The sequence below is a fragment of the Paralichthys olivaceus genome, chromosome 5 (genome assembly GCF_024713975.1).
Source record: "Paralichthys olivaceus isolate ysfri-2021 chromosome 5, ASM2471397v2, whole genome shotgun sequence".
Lineage (NCBI taxonomy): Eukaryota > Metazoa > Chordata > Actinopteri > Pleuronectiformes > Paralichthyidae > Paralichthys > Paralichthys olivaceus.
In genome coordinates, this window is record NC_091097.1 from 18,471,511 (window position 1) to 18,491,089 (window position 19,579).

The following is a 19,579-nucleotide window of genomic DNA, read 5'->3' on the forward strand; positions in this document are numbered from 1 at the left end:
TAAAAGTTGCAGAAGTGGAACTCCCTCTCCCCTTTAAACCACACTTCCCAGAATGCCACGCGGGAGGAGGAGGGCTGACGCGACGCGACGCAGGGAAGCGTCCACCGTCGGTATGACGTCACGGCTGTTCTTGTTTTGGCTGATAGTTTCGTTATTCGCGTATTTTTTAGTTCGTCGATAAACCGCGAGCGACTGTTTCCTCCAGACGAAGCTGCGCCGACCGACAGCGTCTGTTTGCGTGCGAGCCCGTCGACATGTTTGCTCTGGAGCTGGAGGAAACACAGAGATACTGACAGAAGTAAGCTAACTACTCAGCTAGCTAGCCAGCCAAGCTAATGAACGTTAGCTTAGCTGCGAGCAGGGGTTTGCCCTCTTGTTTGTGTGTGTGTGTGTGTGTTTGTGTGCGTGCGTGTGTGTGTGTGTACGCGGAAATGGTCGGCCGCTGCCCTGACAATGTTTTAGTTTAATCGACAGCATCTGGAACTTTGAGCTGATGTCACAGTGTCGAGGCTGAGGTGAAGAAAACAACGCAAATCAACGTAGCTACAATCTCAGCTTCCTGTTAGCCTCCAACGTTACTGTGTGTTTAATGGATTTATTGATGGGCTGCCTGGTTTGATTTGATCCGGGGCGAGTTGTGCTGGTTTAGAGGAGGTAAAAGTTAATAATGAAAGTGCTTTAAAGTGTTATTGTGGAATAAGTTCGACCAACACAGTGAAGATCAACTTTACTTGGCAGCTGTTGTTGTTTCCTAGTTGGTTCTTTATACTTGTTGGTTCTTCGTGACTAGTTGTACTTTTTAAAGTGAAAGTATTTGTTTGAATTCCAGCTCTCTGACATACATACCTGTGTGTGTGTGTGTGGCAGATGGTACTGATGGAGCAGTGACTCAGTGTAGCTGGTGTCAGGGAGCTGGTAAGTGTAGTTTCACGATGGCAGACGGAGGCAGCGACGACGATGTAATACACCTGGCAAGTTTCAACATCCACCGCAGCCAAGGTGAGACACATCATCATATCCTCACTTGAAGGCATTCATTAAACCAACAATGTCCATATCTCTGTTTGATTGTCTCCAGCAGTATGTTTATACACTCTTGTTCCAGGTTGTAACAGGTTCTAGACTTGGCCCTAATGGCTTTATTTATGTTACAACATGGTATTAACATGCGTCCTAAATGGTCAGCACCAAGAATATGAAGGACCGCCTGCTCAGCTGACAGCTTCACGATGAATCAAAGTTTTATTTTACAATTTCAAGATTCACATGCATCGCAGTGTTAATTGTGTAATGAGAAATTTGTTTTGTGACATTCAGTAATAAGAGCTGAACAGGCTGCATCTGAGATTTTGGAACATGTCTATTACCGTGATATTCACAAGTGACAATACTTAGATTTCATCTGTCCTCGTGCACTCTACTGGATATGCTGTTATTAACTTGCATGTGCCTGTGTAGGCTCCCGTGCCCGTAAGAGGGAACTCATCACCATTTCTGACGACTCGGACGAGGAGCCCGTGACTCTGGTACCTGGGAGTCCTGTCTTAGTCCCGGATGATGCTGATGATGACGACATAAGCATAGTTGAGGTGACCAATACCAACAGTGTTCTTACAGGGGCTTGTTATTTAAATCATTAGACAGGTAGAAACGTGTTTTGATATACTGTTAACTAAAATGACTTTCAATATTTTGAGCTGCGGAAGTTACAATAGAATCATCATCTTTACTTCAATTCATCGATCACTTTGTCACTTTTGCCTCCTATGTTCATCTGCAGCAACTGACTCCTGCACGCAGACATTTGATTCGCCCAGCAGCGAAATGGAGTGGAGCCTCTCAAAACCTAATCCAAGTTGTAGTTCATACTACTGCAACTCCCGGGGTTCCCACAGGGGACCCTAGCTCGGTCCCCTCCACCTCCAGAGATACCAATGCCAACTCTTCCGCAGGAAGGCCAGCCATACGAACACAAACCACAGTGCAGTCAGGCACTTCTGGAAACACACAGCCACAACCAGGTTCTTCTTCATGCACACTGACCCCGTCAAAACTTGACACAAAATCACAGAAACAGGACGGTACATCAACACATACAAACGTGGAGCTCCGTGCAGTCTCTTCTGTCCAGAACCCATCTACCTCCACAGATTTCAAGGCTAACGCCGTTTCATGCAGATCGCCTACTCGAGTACTTATTCATCCTCAATCTAGCACATCTGGGCTAGCACAACCTAAAGCAGGCTCTTCAGCACATGTACCGGTGGAGGCCCAGGCAAGTACCTCTGCTGGTGCCACACACAATTCTTGTGCGGTCGCAGTTAGTACATCAAGTTCTTCTACAAAGACTCAAGAACAGGCAAGTACAAGTACTCATTCACAAGACAATCCTCAGGCTAGCACATCTGCACAGTTTCACACATGGACGCAGCCTCAGCCCGGTACATCAGCACAGCTCCAAACTAGTAAGACGACATCCCAGCAGCCCAACTTCATCCAGGTGAAGGAAGTGAAGTTAGTTCTTCCACATCAGCCGAGCATCCAAGCCTCTGCTCTAATAGCCCAGCCCAAGCTGCAGCTCAGGACCCAGAACGTGCTGCAGACTATGTCGTTCAACCGAATGCAAGGCAATCTCATTCAGATTGAGCCACAACCCCTGGCCCAGGCACCTGCCCAGCCTCAAGTTCAGGCAACGCAACACCCTCAGGTGATACCGATGATCCCCCCTGCAGTGCTAATAGCTGCAGCCCCGGAGAGACTAGGACCTCCAGAGGCTGGTCACCGGATCATCCTGGGGAGCCAGGCGCCGGGAGATGCTGTTCCCAATCCTCCACCACAAGCTGGTGGCTCCATTGCTGGTCCACCAGCTCGCAGCCTCAACATTGGGGTCCCTAATGTGAACTACAACCTTCCTGTTCCTCCAGCTCCAACAGCTTCAGTCCCTCACAATGGAGGGGAGGCCCGTCTCCGTATGGTCCCAAACCCTGAGAGGGTCAATCCAGCCCCTGGTCTGGTTGTCGTCCCCCCTGCACCAGAGGACATTCCCAGAATAGAGGATGCAAGGCCTGGTCCCTCTGCACCACGAGAGATGCCAGAGCGGCATCCTCACGTCATAACTCTCATCGCTGGTGTTGTGAGTATCATGAAGCATGTACTGTAACATACACCTACAACTGCACCGCATCTGAACAGAGAGACCCACAGAATATACATTTAAAAAACTTTGATTTTGGTGACTGTGATGATGCCTCTCACCTCTGCTATTTCAACTCTTGATTCCTTTTTCTGTTTGTATTCTCCACAGCTGGATCTATTCCCAGATGTTCAAGAAGCCTATGTAGCAGAACTGATCCAAAGGAATAATGTGAAAGACTTGAATGTGTAAGAAGCACCCAACATTTTTGTCCAGTGTTTCATGCAGGGCTAAGAGAAGTGATTCAGCTCCTCAGGACATGTTGAATTATCGAGCTCTTGGTGTCTAGTTTGTGTAAATATATATGTTAAAAAGTTGTTTATTAAATAACCAAAGATATACTGGTCAATCTACAAGTGTAATAGATAGATTTTTAGATTTTAACTGAAATACCACAGATGCTGTAGGGGACAGTATCAAAAGTGTATACTTGAATTTGTTGTGTAAAGATTGACAGATAATGAAATACTCTTGTTTACCTGCATCTCCACTCTGCTGTATTTCCAGTATCTGTAACCTGCTGTTGGAGAACCCAGAGTATCCAAGGAGGGAGATGGCAGCCGCCACTGCAGCTCCCACCAGCATCCTCCTGGAGTCTGGAGACACCCAGACAGAGGTGAGTGAATGACCAGTGAATGGTCCGGTTCTTCTGTGAGAGGGCGATGTCTGGAGGAATGTGGTTTAGTTAAGGTTTAATATCTTCACCTACACATTGAGCAGTTGCATTATTAAAATAATGAAGGAGATGTTTTTCTCTCGTCAACCAAGCTTGTATATATTTATTCTATTTATTTCTTTTTATCTATTGGCAGATTTTTGACTGCACTTGTGTAGAACAGTGGTGGAGTTTGGTGATAAATGGACTTGAATTGTAAACCGATGACAGAAATACTCATAGACAGATGATATTGTTTGAGTGTTCTTATTAAAAATGGATTGTTACCTAGGTACAAATCTGTCACAGTCACACAGCTTCATTTTCCATCTGTCATTTTGATGACAGCTCTGTATTTGATAGCCAAGTGTCTGGGTGTTTGTGTTTATGCTTCTGTAATTGGTCTTTTCAGGTGAGCGAGGACCTGTTCGACTTTGCCAAGCTGGGCACCGTGGGACCTGAGGCTGTGATGCAAGCTGCCGACCTGCTCATGGCAGACTTCAGGAGGCTCAGCTGTCAGGACATCAAATGGGCCCTCAATGCTCTGAAGGGACACTATGCAATTACACGCAAGGTAACCATGGTCTCTCTGCTTTCTTGCCCCCTTTTCCAACTGCCTCTTTTAACACCCTCTCATGGTCACTCTCTCCCACTCGCCCAGGCCTTATGTGAAGCTCTGAAAAAGTGGCAAGATTCAGGCGACCCCTCAGGAAAGAGACGACGGAGCAGAGCCTCCTCTGAGCGCTGCTACATTGATTTCCATTTCGAGCACGGTGAGAAACTGCTCTGACTTTTCTCTCTGTGTTCACTACTGCTGTTTCACAACACATGCTCTTATCTATGCACCCACCTGCATGTGCTTTATAAATAAATAAATAAATGAATTTAGAAAATACACTACTAAGTAAGAAATAGTTAAAATCAAGTTTTACTTAATTTAATCAACTGAAGCTTTTCGATAAAGCCTCCCTGTTTTCATTCACAAAGTAATAAAAAGTTGATAAATGAGTTTGACTGCAGAGCTAAAGTACAGATGCATCCTGGGAGACTGTTTTGATGGATATTTGGTGTCTTTTCAAGTGTTTCTTCAGTGTTGTTAAAACACTTTTACTGTTGGTTCTCAAACTGAACTGTTCTGAATGTCAGATGAATACTATGCAGCTCTCACTCACAGTGTTCCCTCTCTTCACCAGGTGCAGTGAAGTTTGAGAAGAGGATGTATTTCTTGGAGAACGACCGTCGCTACTACAGGACATACAGCAATCTTGAAGTCTCTGTGCAGAAGGAGCTGTCGTTCTATCAGCAGAAAGCCAAGGAATGGGCAGAGGTACAGTAAACACAAATACACTCGTTCTTTGTGTGGATCATCATCAACTCCCCCTGGTTTTGATTTTATTTTTCATTATTTGTCAGTCTGAGTACCGTATATGCAATAAAAGCTCAGCAACCGAAGGGATCCATCAGTTAAATGTTTATAATCTATTAAATATTCATTATTATATTATCGTATTGTCAGAGGAGATGATTGACAGTTCGGTCCCGCTGTCTGACTCTCTCTCTCTCTCTCTCTGTCTGTCCAGCATGAGGACTTCCTTTTGGCTCTGCAGGTCAATGAAGATGAATATAAGATGGTAAGAAGTGCACAAATACCTCCACAAGGCTGAACTTTCAGAGTGTTTCATGTAATTTTAAATTACAAATAGACTTTATATGAATTACGTGTGAAGTAACTGCATGAAAAAACATGCCTTGTGTACAAAGGCCTTTACCTAACTGTTTTATACATTTATGAAAAAGCTGTCGCCAGAAAAACTGCAGAAAGGTGAACATGTGAGAGCTTCATCGAAATGTGACTATGAATAATTCTTTGTCCAGGACGGCCAGCTGATCGAGTGTGGCTGTTGCTATGGAGAGTTTGCGTTTGAGAAGATGACGCAGTGTTCAGACGGTCACCTGTTCTGTAAAGATTGCCTGGTGAAATATGCTCAGGAGGCAGTGTTTGGCTCGGGAAAGGTACAGACAGATATATTGTTTTCCTCACATGATGTGTGTCAGGCCAATGTATCCAGGCAACTAAATTAAAAAACATTGTCTTAATGGGACAGTCAGCTACTGTAAAAATTCATACATCGTTTTGAAAGCAGCATTAAACCTTATTTTCTACAGTTTTATGCACTTAACAGAAATATCTTAATTTATAATATTCATTTTAATATTTTTGTATTAATTAATGTGTTGTACTTGCTGAAACTTGCAGTAGACATAATGTCTTCCAAAGCCTGTCAAAACGCTCCAGGTTACAAGACTCATCATGAGAGGAATCCCATCTATCAATGTGTATCAGTGTGTCATGGGACATAGAGCAGGAATTAATTATACACACAAGTTGGAATAAACCATGCAAAGAAACAATATAAGATTTTAAATGCATGAGAGGTCTCATATGTTCAATGTAAGATTTAATGTGTGACTGAGAACTAGGGCGTCTTTAGTTGCTCTGCAGTTCTGACTGTTTGTGTGCGTTTTTGTTACAGTCGGAGCTGAGCTGCATGGAGGGGGGTTGCCCGTGCTCCTACCCAGTGTGTGAGCTGGAGAAGGTCCTTCCAGAGAACATACTGTGTAAATATTATGAGAGGCAGGCAGAGGAGGCTGTCGCTGCCACCTGTGCTGATGAACTAGTCCGGTAAGTGTGTATGAGTCAGAACTGCTTACATGCAGTTTTCACCAGAAATGGTGAATCATTTTAAAATAACCCCCAACATTTTACAGAGTAAACCAGTTATTGACAAGTCAAGACCTCATCAGATGCAGCCAAAATCCTTTATGATGGGCTGCTTCGTCTCACATGTACTCAGACCAGTCTGTTCATATCTCAGCTGCCCGTCCATTATCAATCCATAATCCATTCTTAATCCACTGGATTATTAAATCTACCTGCAGCCATGTAGCCAAGTTATAGTAGCCTGAGATTTTGTGTTTTTTTAGATATCTCAAGAAGGCCTCAGGGGAATTTCTTCAAATGTTGCTTCTAAATTATTAGATAAGGGTGCTCAAAGGTCAAGGTCACAGTGGCTGCACAAAACATATATTTTCCTCTTGAATGTGATATCTCAAACCTGCCTTCAGCAAATTTCTTTGAGTTGGACTCAAAGATGACAGAATGGATGGGACCAGAAATCAGGACTCTTTGTTTTCTCTTCATTCCTTAACCCTTCTTCCTCTCCGGCCTTTGCAGGTGTCCGTTTTGCAACTTCCCAGCGCTGTTGGACAAAGATAGGTCTCTGTTCAGCTGTCCTAACCCTCGGTGCCGCAAGGTCAGTCCACCTCTTTGAATTTTAGTTTATTTAACACTCTGCTGTTTCCTCATACAGACCCTATCCTTAAAGGAATGTGTTCACAGTCAAATGTAGGTTAACACTGTTAACTCTTGTAGAATGTACACACCCTCTTATGTTATCACATATGGTTGTTTGACAGAAATAACTTAACTTACTCTACAAAAGAGAGATTGGGCCGTGATTTTGAATTCTAGAGGAAAGCTCTATGTGCAGTGTCCACTTCTACAGTTTCTTCAATTCTTAAGTTTATTCAGTACTGGACAAGAGTTATAGATCAAACTAAGTGAGAGAGGAAAGATTGATGAACAGTTTGTGATGATGTAAGGCTTCCATCTGGCGAGGTCGCCACCTCCGTCTCCTTCTTGTGTTTATCTCTGGGCCTCCTCCCTCTGTCTGAGGAATGCTGGGGGAGGCATCGCTTTGTGTCTGCCAAGGCTGTCACATGGATTCCAGTTGAAAATCACAAACACACAGACTTATTCTCACTGTTACCACACAAACACACACCCTCCTTCTCTCCTCTGATGCGTCTTTGTCTCTTTTTTTGTTTTGTCTCTGTCTGTCACACTCACTCCTGCAACACCACAATCTTTGTATGACTCAAAACACACACACACACACACCCCACCTTTCTCTCTCATTCCGGGAATATAGCAATAGTAGTGTGTGTTTGTGTAGTTTTTTTTATCTATTGTTTGTTTCCTAAAGCCTATTTCTCCCACCTGGGAGTTGTTCCTCCCCCGCTGTTGCTCATGCTTGCTCGGTGTGGAACAAGTTGGATTTTGTGTTTCTTGGACTTTTGTGCAGCACCCTGAGTCAACTGTTTGTTGTGATACCGTGCCATATAAATACATTTGAAATGTATTTCTATTAACAACTGCAACTCAAATATGGTGATTTCAGTTATTATCTGAAAAACACGGGGCACTGAATAGCTCTCTTGCTGTTCTGTCCATTCGCCTGTAGGTGGAGCCAGAGGTTCATAGTGGCAGACTTGCAGTGTAGTTCTGCATCTGCACTCCATTACATCCTCATGCAAACCCAAAGACACAAAAAAGTTCTCCAGGCTCCAGATCATTTCCTTTTCTGAATATTAGTCGTCTGCAGCTGCGGATGTAGGTCAACTCCCGTGAGACAATATTCATGGTACTTTCTTAAATGGACACTTGAGTTTTTGAAGAACAGTGGTCCTGATCTTTTTTTTGTCAACAGTAAACTGAGGAATTCACTTTTTTAATATGTAAGCATGAGGATGTGAGTCTGTGACTGCTTTGTTGTGTTTTCTTGTTTGTTTGTGTTGGAATCCTTCTCGTAAAGCTTGATTTTATCAGCTGGACAAACTTTAATGTTAATGGACGTGTTGCTTTTTACTTTTTTTAATCCATTGTTTCCATCAGCATAATAATGGTTGAAGACCGTTATACAGTTCAGGCCCCTTAGCCTGCTCTGTCTACGAGCAGGGAGGGGCTTCATTATGTAACTGACACACTTCTGTAAGCCCACCCGTCTTTTTCCACGCTGCTGCCTCATTGGCCGGCCACGCTTCCCACGCCCCTTGCACTGTTTTTTTACTGGTTGGACACACTTCCTCCTCTGTTTCAAACTTGGTTCCGATCAAATGTGACCCAGATACGCACACACACACTAATGTAATTGCTAATGTATTCCACATGGGACATTTGGACAGGCCTGTTCTTGGCCTGGGTATGATTACTTCATGAAATCAGAGGAATGTAATATGTAGGCCACTGGGAGGCTGCCACAGTGCAAACAAGAGCTGAATCTGTACAACAGTGTGTCTGTTGTGTGTCTGTAAGTGATGTGCAGCTCCAGTTGGCGTCTCATACATCATCACATCTGCTGCATATTTCAGCTGCAGTTCCCCCCCCCTCCCTACAGAAGCTTTTTCTCTCACTGTATCATATCAGATATGCATCTCTTTCTCTCTTCCATCCTGCCCTGTGATCAGTGCTCAGATTAGACTGCGGTAAAAGCCATATCCACACAAAAATACACAAACGCACATACTCGATGCAAGACCCCCCCCCCCCCCCCCCCCCCCCCCCCCCCCCCCCCCCCCAATCAGGAGTGCTGCAGACAGCCTGCACTGCCTTATAAGGGCTGCTGCAGTCTGCAGCGCAAAAGAGGAGATAAAGAAAGAAGTGAAAGATCCAGAGGATGTGAGGTGAGCGTGAAGTTTGAGGATGAATATAGTGGGTGAAGGATGGGACCCGAGAGAAGAAGGTATATGAATAGAGATAGATGAGATAAAACAAGGAGAACATTGCCCTCATTGTGTTTTTTTACACATAAATGAGACACTCAAGGGCGGCGGTGACACATCTCATACAAGAGTTGACTATATATGACTACACCGGCTGTATGTGTAAAAACTCAGGTGTTTTCCTTCTAAGTCATACAGCTCTCAGACAGACATTGTGAAACTATCACTCTCTTACTCATGCTGCCCCTCCTCTGGTTCTCTAGACCACCACTAGGGGGCGATCTTTCACCATGCTGCCTCCTGCCCTCCTCCCCTCCTCACTCCCTGCCTCATCAGTCTTTGTGTGATCTGGCTTTTTCTGACATTTCAGTCTGATTCTATGTTTCTCCTCCCAGTTTTTGCTGATTGTGTTTAATGCATCTCGCTGCTCGGACACTCCCTTACAAGTACGAGAAAAAAAACATGACAACTTCACTGCTGTCGTTGGTCTACGTTTCATCTGTTTCATGTTAGATGTGTATCAGAAAAAAAAGCCCAGCCCTCGCTCGACGCGACTAAACTGTGGAGCCACAGATTGTACCTCAAGGTCCTTGAGAGAATCTTTGTGATCCGAAAACGTTTCAAAGTGCCAACGAAAACTCTGGCTTCTCTTCATCAGGTCCCCGCCCTTTGGTTGACCTTGCACACACACACACACACACACAAACACTCTGTCTTAGCGAACACTGTGGGAGCTACAAATCTGTGGTGTTAGCAGAAATACATAAAATATAAAACAGTGATTTAAGGAGGTCACTGGAAAAAAAAAAAGGGTGTGTTTGGAGGTTGGCTGTCAGACGAGAGATTGCCGTGAAGATATGGATCATTCTTTGCTGCATCAGCTGTCGCATGCCACGCTCCTCCATATTACATGAGGGGCTCAAATATTTATGGTGACACCACTTAGCGAAGGGTTATTAAAGGAGGCAACCCTCAGCTGTGTGTGTGTGTGTGTGTTGCGATGCGATGCTGTCTGCCCTGCACGTCTCGGGGCTGACACCAAAAAGGAGGTTGGAGAGGACAAAGTTGCTGTTTCTAAGCAACCGAGCAGTCAGCAAAGAGCAAATCTCACTCTCGCTGCAGACGCACATGTGCAGCGAGAGCCACACCTAGTTGTGTCTGTGCAAGTCCGAGTCCCTGCAGTGGCGGCACCAGCAGCATATAGAGCAGGAGGAAGAGTCTGACTGCAGGGCTCCTCTGATTCAGCAGGAACTGGGACGATGTCGGAGGAGGAGGGAGGGAGAGAGTGTTGAAATGTGGAAGGGTCTTGATAATTAATGATATGAGATGAATTAATAAATGTTACAAGGAGATATTTGCTTTTTCTACCCCTTCCTCTGATCTCTCACTACATTTGTCTCCTTCTCTTCTTGTCCTCTTCATCAGGAGAGCTGTAGAAAGTGCCATGTCCAGTGGAAGCAGCATGTGGGGAAGACGTGTGAGCAGGTCCTGGAGAGAGATGAGATCCGCATGAGGGTGCTCTTGTAAGTGTCTTGCCATCATTTTTATGGATGAGTGGAAGTTAAAGTCTAAAACTATACACGTTTTAAATAGGAAGTAAAAACATATATTGTAAGAACTCAGTATGTGGTACTTCACTCTTTCACTGTCCATGGTTTATCTTCTACTGTCGACTTATTTTTCAGAATTTTTAAAACGTTCTTTTATTCATCTTATAAAAAATACTCTTGAAAAGCTTCCATGATCAGGTTTGTACAAATCAACATGTTGTGGTCAGACTCTGACAGTTTTTACATAGATGTTATAATATATATATATATATATATAATAAAGATGGATAAACCAGAGACGTATTCTGCCCCTTCCTCGAATAATCTAATCATCTGCTTTATAAAACTTAATGTCGATCATATCATAACATGCATTGTATAAGTTTAACCTGTGGGTGATGGGGAGTGTTTTGGATAAAGTCACCAAACCTTTTAAGCAGTGACACTACCCACAGTGCACTGCCCACGGACATTGCCAGACAAATTCAATCCCAATCATCCAGAGCGTTTTATACCCGTCAACAGTTCCACCCTTCGAGGGTATTTTTGACTCCTCACTGAGGGAGCATGTCGGGTAAACAGTTCAGTTTCCCGGGCAGCCCTCCAGGAAGTGGAGCGGCCGGCTGCTTCCCGTGGCCCAGCAGGCCAACCGGCGGTACTTCCTGTTTTGAGCCGTTCACAGATCCTCTTATTTCCTGGTGCTGAAAGAAACAGGAAGTGGCCTGGTGGACAGATCAGTTGATGGGGTCTGAAAATCGAGCATCAGGACTGAGCTCATTATTTTAACCAGACAAAACTAAAAGAATCACAGTCCATTGCATGTGGAGAGGAGAATTATAATGAAACTACCCATAGAACAGTATCTGAAAACTTTATGGTGTTACATAGTGCAGTATTCAAGAGATTGTTGTGTTACAATGGATTGATCAGGCTGATTGTTTGGTTGTGTCTAAAGTTATGTTGACGCTGTGATAAAGAACCAGTCGACAAGATGTGAATACGTTTCTCTTGACAGTGTTCGGCCCTGAACCTCAGGATGACGACCTCTTGTTATTCTGTACAAGAACACAGCAAAAATAAATTGAATTTCTTTCTTCCCCCGCTCTTCTTTCTTTACTATCACATTCTTTGCCTAATTGTCTTTAACTCCGTTTGTTTGTTTTTCCATGTGCCGCAGTGAGGAGCGTATGACGGCGGCTCGAGTGAGGAAGTGCGTCAAGTGCGGGACGGGCTTGGTCAAGTCGGAGGGCTGCAACCGCATGTCGTGCCGCTGCGGCAGCTTCATGTGCTACCTTTGCCGAGAGCCCATCACTGGCTACAACCACTTCTGCCAGCACGCCCGCTCTCCTGGCGCGCCCTGCCGTCACTGCCGCAAGTGTTCCCTCTGGACAGACCCCACGGTAACTTCTCACTGACGTGTTCTTCGTCGTTGGAGATTCTTGTTGCCTGGCTTTGTGGAAATCACAGCGTTGACATTAGTTTTCTTTCTGCTGCAGAAGTAACAGACTTGTATGTCATCTTATTTCATTCAAACGTGTCCGATCATTCAGCCCAGTTGCTTTCAGCAGCCCTCTCCACACACACTCGTTTACACTCACAAAGATTTTCACTAACTCCCCGTGCACTTTGACCGTGAGCGTCTGACTCCTGTGCAGCCCAGCAGCAACCTGGCCACAGTATCATTGGCAACCAGAGGCAACAATTAGTCCCTGAGAAGTTAATGAGCTGGAGCTGCTCCAGTAGCTCTGCGGAGGCACCAGAGCCGGCCAAGAGCTGGTCCTGAAAGCTTCGCCAAGAAATGGATAAACGCAGGGACCAGTGGAGGGGGGGGTCAGCTGCTTTCTGAACATTATTTAAATTAGAGGTTTTCTGTCGAGCGTAGAGGTGAAAGAAGTTCTGAACAAGAGGTCTTAAAAAGGTCTCAACCCAAAAGTTATTTTTTTAAGTTAGCTGGACCACACCGGCTTCTCTAATATCAAACTGCTCTCCCTCACACCACAGTAGTTCTGACCTGTCGGGAGGCAGTTTTCTCCAGAACAGACACAACAAGCCGGCAGCTAAACCAGCACTGTGTCGTCCACGGCTTGATTTTTAATTACAGGGGAATCTGAGAATGGGAATTAAACTGGGAATTCAACCCTACGAAATGTGAATTGGATAAGATATGATGCGATGTTCTGTTCATACTGTTGTGAAAACAATACAGACAAAGGATTTGGGCCCTGAAGTCTGAACGTGGCCTAAAACCACAGCAGTGAGCAGAGTGCAGAAGGAGTGTCAGTAGTACTTGTGAGGGATTCCTGTGTCATTGGAACAACTCTAACCTTCTTTGTGTTTGTGTGTCTGCAGCAAGATGACGAGCGAATCATTCAGGAGATCCAGAAGGAAGGCGAGGAAGAGCTGAAGAAGAAATGTACAGGTCAGTTCACCAGCGTCTCAATATTCACCATATTTATTTTGAAAACTGTAAACAAACTACTTTAGTCGAACTGTTGAGACCCAATGTGTTTTTATCCCATTTATCAGCTCCCTGTTATTTTTCTAGACGTATGTACTGCGGTGAATAATGTTCCCTGGCAGAGGAGTGTTGCACTGCATCATTACTCTTCCTCTCTGATGCATCCTCAGTCTTTTTCAACCTTTATTTATTCAGACACATTGGCTGTTAACAACACGAACCGGCAGCAGTTGCGGATGCTTTTCCTGTGTTTGTCCGAATGTGTTTGTGTTAAGTATGTTAAGCAGGTGGTTGTGTACAGAGGTTTTTCAAACCCTAAGGAAAGTCTTTTTCCTCTGAGCTAAGAAACCAGATTGGACGAGACGGCTGCTTCACTTCCTTCCCTGTTTTTTTCTTCTTCTCTCAGATAATTCAGGGAAGAGGGTTGGTCCTCCTCTGGAGCCCGTCACGGACACCAAGCGACTGCGTGTGGGTCCGCCGGCCGAAAACCCCCCCAATCCCCAGGCCCCTCCTCATCCCCAGGCGGTCCAAGCTCACCTGTTCGTCCCTCCGCGTGCCCACTACCCTCCAGCTCCTCCTCAGGGCAGGATATACCACCAGGTGATTGTGCCTCGGCTGCCCCCGGCACCTTATGTGCCCCCCCTGCAGCACCTGCCCCCCCTGAACAATAACAACAACAACAATCACCACCACAACGCTCCCGTCAACCCTCATCACCACAACATGGACGTATTGGACCTGCCCATGCACTACGGACCCCCACACCGCTACTACAGACGCTTCTAACAGACGCTGTGTGGCGAGTGTGTGAGTTTGGCTACATCCACACTACACCTGAGTTTTGAAGCCGCTAAAACGGAGAAGTTCTGAAACGCCGTTGGACCCGTTTTAGTTTGACAACTCCAGGGCTGTCTTTTAATCTGAATGTGCAGAAACGGAGATGTTAGAGAAACGATGACATAGACTCTGTCAACTTGCTGATTGGTTCTTTTTCGGTCACGACGTAGCATTTGCTGATTCGTCAGGCTCCTTTCAAGCATTAGCTTCACAACACAACGTGGATAAATTGGATAGACATGTGTAGAGTAACAAGCGTTGCTGACCCTGTTGTCTTTGCTAACAGCTGTTGTGCAGTTAAATTCTGTATTTTACAACAATACGACTGCTTATGTGTGTAGGTGACGAGTTTGTATACTTGCTTGTAGCCTAGCTGTTTCTGCAACTAACACCGAGTGCCCTGTGGACGCGAGTGGTCACTCGATTCCTGTTCTCAGGCCTGGTAATATGGACAGGGATTAAAACTGATACGGAGCCAAAACAAATGTGTGGACAGATAATTATGGTTTGACAACGTAGTCTTAGTGTGGATGTAGCCTTATTCCTGTTGCGAATATGTCATCGTTGGACTCATACACGTTCTGTTTTTAGAGTTCTACTTGTCATTTCAGTGGCGGTTTTGAGATCTGATGTTCTTTTCCGTGATCATCACCTTGTTCTGTTCATTTTTTTCCTTTTGTTTCACATCTTGCATCTCAGACCTTCTGCTTGACTCGTTCTTTTGGCTTCAGATAGTAAAACACACTGAAATGACTGATACACACATTCAGACACTTTGCCTTCTCCCACTGAACTTGGGGCGTAGGATCCTCACGTCACATGTTTTATCTTTCCTCTTTTTATGCGTAAATATTCGGGTTGAACTGACAAATGGTTGAGAATCCTGAGGCGGGTTAGTCCCTGTTTGTACAGATATTTTTGAGACAATAAAAACCGACAGTTAACATTCCCTCCTGTATCTTTTTGTGTAATGTGTGAGACCACACAATTTTCTAATAAAGCTTTGTGTTCACTTTGTCTTGAGACTTAGATTGCGTCTCTCTGAACCTCTCTGCCTGTCTCTCTCTCTCAGACCATGCAGTCTGCCCCCCCCCCCCCCCCTCGTCTCATGCAGAAAAAGGGGCTGACTCATGATAACTGAGCCCCTGGGCCATGCACCAATCACATGACAGAGAGGATGTTTTCCACCAATCACCGCGTAGCGACAGCCAGGCTTTGTGATGTTGCAGAGAGAGGGGACTTCTTTGTTCAGCCAAGTGTGCTGTGAGTGTGACAAATCATTTCGCTGCACACACACACACACACACATACAGTCTTCTGCATACAGTCTGTAAAAGTAGCACAGCGAACCCCCGTTTTAGCCCGGGGGTCCTAATGGTGTTAGTCATGGGTGGTAGGAGACAGACTGTGTTTGTGTGAGAGCCACAATTAGACTTAAATCAGATTCAGCATCTAACACCAGCCGTGCCGTCATGAATGAAATAATCTACGGTGTATTTAACACCCAGGCACGAGGGCACACAAAAGTTTATTACTGCGTCCATCTGCTGTCGTTGAGCTATTTTACCACAGACGTCAACTTTATGACGTCAGGGAAGTCAATAAATGTTTTTATTTCAATGCAATTTACACAGTGAGGTTGAGACCTCACAGAATTATAGAGGAACAGGTTCCACAACAAGAACGAGCAACCTTTTACCATGAAGAAACTCTAGAATCAGACTCAGTGTGGGGGGGGGGGCGTCTGCCTCGACTGGCTGGGGCGAAAGTTATCGGGGTTCGACCATGAAGACATACAAGATGTTCTGGTCTGGACTGAGGTGGTGGACTTACCGATGGACCAACGTTGTCTTTCCTGGAGCCACAAAACTCACATGACTAAGATATGATATTGTATGATGTGATAATATAATCCTCTGTTAGTGCAAAGTCAAAAAACAGACATTAATAAAGAAATCAGTAAACTGGTTCTGGGCGGCTGTGGCTGAGCGGTAGAGCCCAGACAGATAAAACCATGACGAACCTAGAAGGACCGTTTGTTTGCAGTGGATTACTTGTGCCGTTGTGTCAGTGCAGTAAACATGGTGGCTGCTCAGCGGAGGGCAGTCACCCTGGTCTCAGACATGTGACCCCTCCGCCTGACGCTCTCCTGATGAAGAGAGAAAAAAAAAAAACAACCCACGCCTCCTTTAGACAAAAAATCCGTTTCTGCTGTGTTGTATTTTTTTCATCGTCCTTGAAAGCACCGCAGGGCCGACGCTAGACAAGTGCCTGGCTCACGGATTACGGTTGAATGGTATTATAGTATTATTTGCTAATGACTCATTGCGTTTGAAGAACAAAGGGCTGGATTAACTAACGTGATAAGGCTCAATAAAGGAGACTCTGTCACTCAGAGACACCCACTCTAACATTTAAATAGATTTTAAGATGCTGGTTTACTGCAGTACAAATACTTCATATACATGATGATCTTAGATAAGTTTGTATTTTCTGCCACGGTAGCGGTATGACAATTTTTCAGTTTTCCCTGTAATCAACATTTAAAGAACCGATATCTGTGTGTGTGACATTTGGGGCAGCTTGATTCAGGGGGACTGCAGCGGTATGTGTTCTGCTGAGTTTGATATGAGTCGTATAAATACGCTGACCTCGTCTTATCTGCCTTGACATATAGATTTTATACAATAATACAGCGGCATGAACGTTCCCTATTCAAACCCCTGAAAACAAACAGCTGGTTATGGGCGTGATGCAGTGAATAGGTTTTTGATTAGATTCAGTTTGAGCTGCATTTTCGTTTGTGGTTCTGAAAATATGAACCAAACACGACCCGAGTATCTGCTCCAACACCTGAGACAGAAAAATATCAGCTTCCTGCCGCTTTGACTTCATGTTCCAAGCTCTGAGGACGACCTGCACACCCCCAGTCAAGTACGTGTGTGTGTACGTGTGTGTGTGTGTGTGTGTGTGTGTGTGTGTGTGTGTGTGTGTGTGCATGCATGCATATTAACGCCCTCTGCTGCGTCTTCCTCTGGGACCTCTGGTGTCTGTTTGCTCCCCAGACAGATTTTGCCTCTCTACCTCCGCTGGCATTGTTTGTGTGCGTAATTATTTGTGTGTATCATTAATGATTGTGTCTATTTTTAATGAGTGTGTGCTGGTACTGCTCAGTGCTGTGACTTGCACAGTGTTTGAAAGAGGTTTCATATGAATCGGAGTGACTCTGTAGATCTGATCCGACTCCATTTTGAGGTTGTTGCTTGTGCTTGTTTGTCAAATGTCTCGAAAACGAATGGATTTCTAACCTTGAGTTTTGTCTTTCTACATTACTGCTCCTCTCAGGATGATCTGTAACCTCTTAGGTGATCTGTTAACTTTATTCTAAAGTCATTGCTGCATAATCTTGTTAGTATTTGTCCAGTACTTTGATTTATGACCAAATACCCACAATAACTTGCAAACCCAACTTTGTAATAGTAGTGATCAAAGTAAACTTAGAACATTAGAAAAAACTTGATAAACCTGCTAAACATTAAGATTTAACATTTAACAATGAGATTTGTAATAAATATTTTACACATATATTAATATAAATATTTCTACTTTTTACATTAACATTTTTTTAATTGAGCACCCCATACAACATGTTAGCACTTTCATATTGAGCATGCTAATATTAGCATTTATCTCAGGTACGGCTTCACAGAGCTGCAGACCAATCTTTGATAGACATTCGTTTCTACGTGTCAGTGCAGTAAATGTAAAGTTATGTTCGACAACTTCTATTCATCCACAGAACAGAGTTACTGCATCTCATCCCCTAAAGAGATTAGTGAGTGACCCAGTGACCCAGTGACTGTAAGTGATGGAAAAACCAGTGGATGTAGATTTGATTAGAGGAGATGAGAGGAGAGTACAAGCACATGTACACACACACACACACACACACACACACACACACACACACACACACACACACTTAGGAAGATAAGTGTGGGAAAGGTTCGGAACAACTCAGCAGAGTTTGGTCCCTTCACCGTTTCCTCAATGATGATGAGCTCTTTACTGATCAAAGACAAACATCCCCCGTCATCCTCCTCCTTTTAATCTTCCTCCTCCTTCTGCAACCCCAAGGGTCCACACACACACACACACACACACACACTCACACACACACCCCTTCTTTAAGTCCCGTGCACCCCACCCCCTCAAACACTCACACACAAACACACAAACATACACACACACACACACACACACACACACACACACACACACACACAGCCTGCATTTTGGATATAATGAAGCTTTTTGACATCTCTGGCCTGACGACAACACACACACACACACACACAGACACACACACGCTCGCCTCTTTGATTCAGCTTCCAGCAGCTGGCGTTTCCATAGCAACAAGGCAGTAGGTTGGGGCTTGGATGTGGGTGGAGATGGCAGCCATTTCACACACCGCTTCTCCTCCCTCCCTTCAACCCTGCCCTCCCTCCCTCCCTCCCTCGCTTCACTCGTTCATTTGTTCTGAAAAAGAGAGAGATAGAGGGAGCCAAGCAGCCGGCCCCGCCTGCAGCCCAGACACTTTACCCATAAACCACTGCACCCATTTCTGGGATCTGGGTCATATTTGGAGTGACTCATCTTTTCAGCAAAAAATCGTCCAGAGGAGGGAGGAGAAAAAAAAAGTGAGGGATGGAGAAGCGGTGGTGGGAAAGGAGTGTGGCACAGAGGGATTGATGGGAAGAGGTGGTTAAAGCAGGGGGAGAGAGAGAGAGAGAGAGAGGGAGCGACGGGTGAGGCAGCAGACGGGAGGAGATTAGATAGAGGGGTGGTGTGTGTTTGTTTTGCCGTGTTGGGTGTTCCTCTGGGATCTGCAAGCCTGACGGGGGAAATGGATTAGAGACCTGCTCTGGAGGCTCCATCATTACATTACCACCCTGAATCCTGTGTCTGTGTGTGAGTGTGAGAGGGGGTTGCCCTTTCTCTGCACTAGAATAAATGTTTCCACACAAAGGCCCTATTCAGCGGAGACAGGAAAAAGTGTGTGTGTTTCCATATAGTGTGTGTAAGTGGGACAGCACATGGGGCTGCTGTGGTCAGAAAACTGGCAGGAGACCAAGTATGAAGCGCTGTGATTATGTGAGAAATGAGGATTGTGGGGGAGGACGATGATGTCCAGGTTGTATCAGTGCCACCGCGTGAAAATAAACAAAATCCTGCAGACGGGTTTCAGAGGATCTGATTCTGTCTAACTCTCCGTTTGAACTGAACTTTATTTGAAAGTCAACTGAAGATTTATTTAGTCTCAA

At 44.9% G+C, this 19,579-nt stretch overlaps 1 protein-coding gene across 3 annotated transcripts; it reads left to right on the plus strand.

The window, feature by feature from the left end:
• Nucleotides 1–49: 49 nt before the first annotated feature.
• Nucleotides 50–15,272, plus strand: rnf216 (ring finger protein 216). Of its 3 annotated transcripts, XM_069524970.1 has the most exons (18): nt 130–298; nt 475–654; nt 868–999; nt 1,459–1,589; nt 1,781–3,133; nt 3,305–3,381; nt 3,701–3,809; nt 4,261–4,422; nt 4,510–4,621; nt 5,042–5,175; nt 5,429–5,479; nt 5,724–5,861; nt 6,383–6,531; nt 7,084–7,162; nt 10,836–10,933; nt 12,138–12,360; nt 13,310–13,379; nt 13,825–15,272. In XM_069524970.1, exons 3-18 carry the CDS (start codon nt 933–935, stop codon nt 14,202–14,204), a joined length of 3,333 nt encoding a protein of 1,110 aa, XP_069381071.1. In that variant the 5' UTR covers nt 130–298; nt 475–654; nt 868–932; the 3' UTR covers nt 14,205–15,272. The 3 variants fall into 3 exon arrangements, with proteins under 3 accessions (XP_069381070.1, XP_069381071.1, XP_069381072.1); XM_069524969.1 differs by lacking the exon at nt 475–654 and having other exon boundaries at nt 50–298; XM_069524971.1 differs by lacking the exon at nt 130–298 and having other exon boundaries at nt 480–515.
• Nucleotides 15,273–19,579: the final 4,307 nt, after the last annotated feature.